Source organism: Carex rostrata, chromosome 19, assembly GCF_964058835.1.
Source record: "Carex rostrata chromosome 19, lpCarRost1.2, whole genome shotgun sequence".
NCBI lineage: Eukaryota > Viridiplantae > Streptophyta > Magnoliopsida > Poales > Cyperaceae > Carex > Carex rostrata.
Window position 1 is genome coordinate 1,478,277 of NC_135936.1, and position 7,167 is coordinate 1,485,443.

Consider the following 7,167-nt stretch of genomic DNA (forward strand, 5'->3'; position numbering starts at 1 on the left):
TACAGTTAACCGCATTACAGTTATCTACACACAGAGAAACAAATCAATTACTCGACGAAGTCCATCGTCTCAAGCTCGTATCCTCTGCATTAACTCAAAAGGAATCTTTTGAGTTAATACATATGAACCGTCCGATAAGATTTAAGATTCGTGCTATTTAAATCCGCACTGATTTGGCAGGCGCCGGATGGACTCTGTTTAAAATTGGACGGTTGATATCTATTAACTCGAAAGATGCTCTTTTGAGTTAATGTAGAGGATGCGGACTCCATCGTGTCACCCACCACTCCGCCAAAGTCTAAAGAAGACCTTCCATTTTATGCTTTCTTCACAAAGCTTACATACTTCCCATATAAATCTTCCTCCCCGCTCAAAGCAAACAACAGTTTATCCATTTCGATCACTTCAATCTGCACCAAAACACTCACAAAGCACATAATGAGCTTCACCGTGACAAAGATCTCGGAGGGACCCGTTAAACCCGCTTCCCCAACGCCGAGCCCCACACTGCCCCTCGCCTGGGTCGACCGTTACCCGACCCATCGCGGCTTGGTCGAGTCTATGCACCTCTTTCCATCAGGTACTGAACCTGCCAAGGTAATCAAGGAGGCGTTGGGCAAGGCGCTGGTCTTCTTCTACCCCCTTGCGGGTCGGATCGTCGAACCCGAACCCGGCCATCCCGCCATCGAGTGCTCAGCGCACGGGGTCTACTTTGTTGAGGCGAAGGCAGATTGTACACTTGAGGATGTGAAGTATTTGGATCGGCCATTGCTGATCTCGAAGGATGATCTCGTGCCATATCCTAAATCTGAGGATTGGGAAGTTGAGCCGCATAATACAATTATGATGATGCAGGTAATTTAGTTTAATTAATTTTTGTTTGATTTCTTTTTCTATTTCTAGTTGATTTATCATGTATATTACATTAGATCCGAGTGGGATAGGTTTGACTTGGTCTCAGATTTGGGTTTTTGTTGGTTTATCTGGAGCGGATCAATAATGGTTTCCGTGAGAGTTTGGGTCAGTTGGAGTAGTGACTGGGGAGTGGTGAGGTTGATTTTTGCAAATATACCTATCAAAAGTTTTGTGCAAAGTATATAAAAAAAGCTATTGTGCTCAATGTTCGCTAACAATTAATGGACAGTGGCGGTGCGTTATTTCTAATCTTTATTACAAGTCATCTGCTCTGAAATTATTTTCGAGCTGTTTGATTTTGACTAGACGCATTTCAAGGCACATGCCATTATCCATTAATAATTAAATATCACCAGATGCGGAGCTTAAAATGAGCATAATAAAATATGCGAGGAAATCCAGTGGTGTACACTCTTGTCAACAATTTTAAAGTTTGGCGGTGTAAATGTAAAATCTTCTTCCTTTTGCATTTAAAGAAAAATCAACAATTGTAGGGAAAGTTGAAAGTTTCAAAATTTTGGTAATGTAAATACAAAATATTTCTTCCATAGTTAATTCCACCCTGACATAGTCAACAGTTGTAATGGATCAGTGAAAAATGGAAAGATTATTTTAGATCTTTTGACCAAATTAGTTAGCTGGCATGAACTGGCTTCTTTAATGAATATTAGAATATTGCTTTGTGTCCTGTCCGAATGTACCCTCTGTATCCTAGATGACTAAAAATCCATGTCAAAAGGACAAGTATATTATAGCTTTTTTTTAACCCTTCTGCTTCTCCCATGAAAAAAGCACCGATTTCTTTGCTGATTTTGGAACGTTGAACATGGTCCCATGGAATTTGCAGTGGTCCAAGTAAAAAAGGAAAATCAGAGGATTTATTTTGAGTAGCTTTTAAAGCCCCCTTAATATAGTAAGGCTGAGTTTTTGATTGAACCGTGTCATGTACCAAATGGTTTCCAAAAAATTGTGGTGCTTGTAACCTTTAGTTAGGGACATAGCCACTATTACTTTTTGATCAGGTGGCTCTCAAGCCAATATCACGGGTGACGATATTAGCACTACTGCTTTTTATACTAACACAACATTCTTAGATATTTTAATTGTGTGGACAGTTTTACCCTTCACTAATCTTTTTTATTTAAAGCTAAATCTTTTTCTTTATTAGTATGGATCATGATTGCTTTATATATATGTCATTCTTCTTTTAGTTAAAGATTGCTAATTTACCATACATGACCGATGATCTTATATGTCTTTAGGTGTAACGGACATGAATCATATTTCAAACCTTTTACTACCGATAAATGTTCCACCATATAATTAGTAATTTATCAAACTTGAAGCAGAAACAATTTTTTAACTCAAACCCCACTAAGGGTTTATGCATTCTTATTTATTTTCTAATGCATCTTAAAAGTTGATTACGTTAATAAGAAGAAAAAAACTTGTATTATAATGTAAAATCACAAAATGACCTGATTAAGAGTTATGAATAGTCATTACATTATTCCGACAGAAAATTTAATGACTACAACAAATAACTCATTCAATTTTTGGACGTTGAATAAAGACATAGATTTTTTTCATTCTACTCATTCAACACTTGATTTTGTGAATTTTCACTAAGATAATTTTTTCATCTGTTCAATTAATAAATAATTACAAAACATAAATATATTATATTTTTTTTATTTAAGAAGATGGATCCACTTAACAATGGTTATATTATAAGCATAATCTATTTTATCCATATATGAAATATGATGTATGTTTTATCGTAAATCAAGTGACTTCAAAAATTTAATACATATATTGTTTATAAATAATATAACTGAAAGTAACAAAAATAATTTAGAAAAGTCATATTTTTCTCCATTTAATATATAAATAAATGTATCTTGTTGTCCAAATTGTACTAGATTTTAATTATTAAATTTATTAAAAAAATGCAGAAGTAGAAAACTTGTATTTTTAGTCAGACGATCTCCTACAAGATTATTTTTTCTCATATTTGAAAAAAATGAAGATTTAGAGAATATAAGATCTAATAATTATGGAAATGAAGTAAAAGATGGTCATTTTTAGAGCGAAATTTAAGGAGGGCAAATTTGTCCACACAATTAAGATATTTAGAGATGTTGTGTTAATAGAAAAAAATATTAATGTTAATATCAGTCCCCCAATATCACAATCATCCAATGTCAGTATCGATGATAACAAATGTGTGATTCCTTGTTTAAGAAATTTAGACTTACCGTCATACTCAGTTTCTCTACTTATTTCACATCTTCCATTGCTCTTCCCCCCCTTTCACATACTTGTGTCTAAAAATGTCAAAGCTGTATTTTTAATATTTTGATGACCATTCTTCAATTTCATTATCAGATGTTACGAATCAACAACCCAAAAGTCATTTGGGTGTGAGTACCAAAATATGAGCAATTGTCAGGTGCTTTTGCACATGGGCAAAACATCCGAGAGTAATTTCCAAACTGTACTTTTGCAAAGATATTTGTGGATTTACATTGACAGATCTAAAATTAAATGAATCAACAATGAGCAATCATTAATTGCAGCCCCCCCATTATTGCATTGTAGTTGAGCTGAAAAACATCACTTATTATATTTACTTTTTCTTAGAAGACCGAGTCTAAAAGGCTTTCTTTTTTTATTTTTTGTGTGACAAAGATAAAGGCTGTAATTTAGTTTATCTTGACTTAGTCTTATTTGTACTTCAAGAATAAAAAGAACACGATTCTAAGACTCATGGACACAACTAGACCTGTAGGCCATTTGGTAATCTCTTTGACATCCTGATAGTTTTACTCGGTCAAATAAAATATAATGGAAATGGTATTAGCCTAGCCCTAGGAAATCTTAGAAAAAAAAATACAAATGGATAATAAAATAGGCATACATAAATTCCAATCCGTTTCTAAATGGAGGCATGTATTTAAATTATTTTTCCTTTTTTAGGGTTACATATAGAAGTGACGGAATCTGTATGCCAAAGCAACGGACATTGGTTAAGTAAACGAAAAATAAATGAAGTCAATGTTAACATATATATGTCATAACTTTTGGAATAAACATAAATCGCTTGATTTCTCATTATCAACACTTGTAATAATATCAATGTTTTCTTCCAAGGTGGGGAGTTAATTAATTAATATCTGTTTTCTTATTCAGAATATACCTAATTAAAAAACCCCACAACAACTTTTTCCTTTTTTAAAGAAGGGGGCATATCTAATCTGGAGTTGTATTCACGTGTTTATGTCACATAGAAGCTAACAACCCCTTTGGGATGCTTCTGTATTGCTCATTAGAAGTCAAGCACTTGATGGATTAATTATTCAAGCATAAGCATCTTTATACTTCTATAGTCATGTGAATCGTCCTTTTAAACTGGTTTTGTATGTTTCAGCGATCAGATTGTACTAATCGCTTTTGAAAAAATAATGTGCTTTTCAATCTGGGAGTAGTTTAACATATGCACATGTGGTTAACTTTAAGAGTGTCAGTGCAATAATAGGTCAGGTTGAAACTAATTTTAAAGAAAGGGCATCCCTATCTTTTTCTTCTTTTTCTTCTTTTGTTTCTTTGCTTTGCTTCCAAAATTGGGTAAAAACCTACAAGAACTGAATTTCAAGGAGGTTTGTTCAGCTGTCAACTTCTGGGATAGCTGTCCAAATTATGACTTCTTCCTACATATATGTCTTATGTAATATCACAGGCTACCTTTTGACCTGTCATATAGCTTTCATTTTCAGTTTAGTTGTAGTTGATATGCACCAAACAAGTTTGTTATTATGGCACCAACATCATAATCTTTCACTTCAATTCTCAGCAAGTCAACAAATGAAATTAGTGCTCCTACTATGCAAAATATTTGTAGTCCGTAATTCTTGCAGATCTTGTAATTAAGTTGGAAAAAGTAATTTATTACTTGCATATGGATCCTGAAAAGATGAGTTCATCGTTCACACATTTAAGTTACACTTTTACATAAGTTGCCATCAGTAATTAATCTCTGTAATTTCTAATAAGCAGGTGACAACATTCACATGTGGTGGTTTTGTCCTTGGCCTACGGTTCAACCATGCCTCGGCCGATGGCATGGGTGCTGCCCAGTTCATGAAAGTTGTTGGTGACATGGCTCGTGGCCTCCCAGAGCCTCTCGTCATGCCAGTGTGGGACCGTGAAAAGTTCCCCAACCCAAAAATCAAACCCGGCCCATTACCTGAACTGCCCGTCTTAGCCCTAGACTATATCATACTAGATTTCCCCACAGACTACATTAACAAACTTAAATCCCAATATCTAGAACATAGTGGTAAGCATTGCTCCGGGTTTGATGTATTAACTGCTAAGCTATGGCAATCCCGGACCCGGGCAATGAACATTGCTCCAGAATCCGAAGTCAAGCTGTGCTTCTTTGCTAGTGTCCGCCATCTCTTGAAGCTCGACAAGGGGTATTATGGTAATTCCATATTCCCAGTAAAGATGACTGCACCCAGTGGAAAGGTGCTTAATTCAACGATATTGGAGGTTGTTGATATGATCCGGAAGGCGAAGGAGAGGATGGCAGTTGAATTCTTTCAGTTTGCAAAGGAAGAAGTTGACACTGACCCATTCCAAATGACATTCAACTATGAGTCTGTTTATGTGTCAGATTGGAGCAAGTTAGGGTTTGTGGATGTCGATTATGGGTTTGGTAAACCAATGTTTTGTGGGCCTCTGGTGAATAACGATTTTATTGCATCAGTTGTTATTCTGAAAGCACCGGCACCTCTGGATGGGACCCGAATTCTAGCTAGCTGTCTCACGAAGGAGCACTCTGAGGAGTTTGTGCGTGGAATGAAACATATGGAGTAGGTTTTTACTTTTAATTGTTTTTTTCTTTTAATTTTTGTTATGGAACATTTGAGATTATTATGTTGTGAGTTTACGGTCTTCTAGGAGGTGCTGTGTTTATTGTTGTATGTTTCTTATTTTTCACTATGTTTCATTCTAACATACTCTTTTAAAGTGTTTTGTTGAATCAAATAAGAAAGATATATTTTTCGATACACACTGAATTGTTTATGATCTTTGAGGCCAGTATTATAACTCCTGGTTTGTTTTAAACAGTATTAGAAGAAAATGCAAAAGCAGTTACCAGTGGGAGTTGTCTTAGAAATTATTGATTTTTACAACTTTGGGTGTTCTTCATTTTTTCAGTAGGTAGGTACCAAAAGTCTGTTGGTTCCGTAGCACCTTGTTTTGTTTCACTGCTCTTTTGTTTGGGAAATAGACCGACTAACTAAATATTGATAAGAAAAAATGAAGGATTAATGTGACTACACCTAAATCAATAACTAACCAGAACTGGTAATGTGCCAGCTGTCAGCGCTCATAGTCCGATTCAGCTTTTACTATATTGGCATGTGCATGTCTTTTGATTTTTCTAAATTGATCAGTTCTGGTAAATGCCCGGCGAAGTTCCAAACTTCCAAACAATTGTAGAAGCATGAAAACCTTAATTTTTACATAAAGGCGGAGATCATGCACATAATCCAATATGTAGGAAGGAAACAGGATCAATAAGTCAATTGATCTCATTGTTTTTCAAAAAATTTGTATTTATACACAGTTTTCTATATAATTTAGAGTAAATTGCTACGGATACTGTAAATTGACTTCTTCTCAGCATAAAATTTTTATATTATATTCACGATTGATCCTATAGTCAGAAAATCTGACTCAGCCGCTGAATACATCTGCAGGATTAATACTTCATTTTAAGATTTTTACATGTCGAGATTCTCCTCGATACGATGTGGGGCTCTCATTAAGAAGTTTACAATAACTATACAGGATTGTAAATTTTACCTTGTACTGTTTTCATTATTTACGCGCATATCCCTGACTTTATTCAATAATTCCGGAAGTTAAAATTGATTTCATTTTCACCCTCAAGTAACTTGTACTCCAACGACTTAAATTCGAAATTGGTTTGAACATGGTCATGTTTGATTGTGGAGTAAAGTTAATGAGGATTAAATTGTTTATTCTATCTTATTCCACATATTTTATATCTCGTTTGATAGTTTAATTGATGACTTCAATTAATCCATCTAGAAGAGTAAAGTATTGAAAATGAGTCTCCCTTTATGACAGTGGACTCTACAGGTAAAATAAATGTGAACTAAGTTAATTCATCTAGAGAGATGGAACAACTTAATCCATATTAATTCACCTCTTACT

General features: G+C 34.7%; 1 protein-coding gene across 1 annotated transcript; it reads left to right on the top strand.

Annotated features, from left to right (window-relative positions):
- The first annotated feature begins 313 nt into the window (after positions 1-313).
- Positions 314-5,992, top strand: LOC144571468 (acyl transferase 9-like). The gene is made up of 2 exons (XM_078320757.1): positions 314-855; positions 4,972-5,992. The coding sequence occupies exons 1-2, from the start codon at positions 439-441 to the stop codon at positions 5,794-5,796; spliced, it is 1,242 nt and encodes a 413-aa protein (XP_078176883.1). The 5' UTR covers positions 314-438; the 3' UTR covers positions 5,797-5,992.
- Positions 5,993-7,167: the final 1,175 nt, after the last annotated feature.

Bases quoted from the DNA above. Each gene is read 5' to 3' on its own strand.
- LOC144571468 (XM_078320757.1), top strand. From the start codon at position 439: ATGAGCTTCACCGTGACAAAGATCTCGGAGGGACCCGTTAAACCCGCT. The intron at 856-4,971 runs GTAATTTAGTTT...TCTAATAAGCAG, and splicing joins ATACAATTATGATGATGCAG to GTGACAACATTCACATGTGG.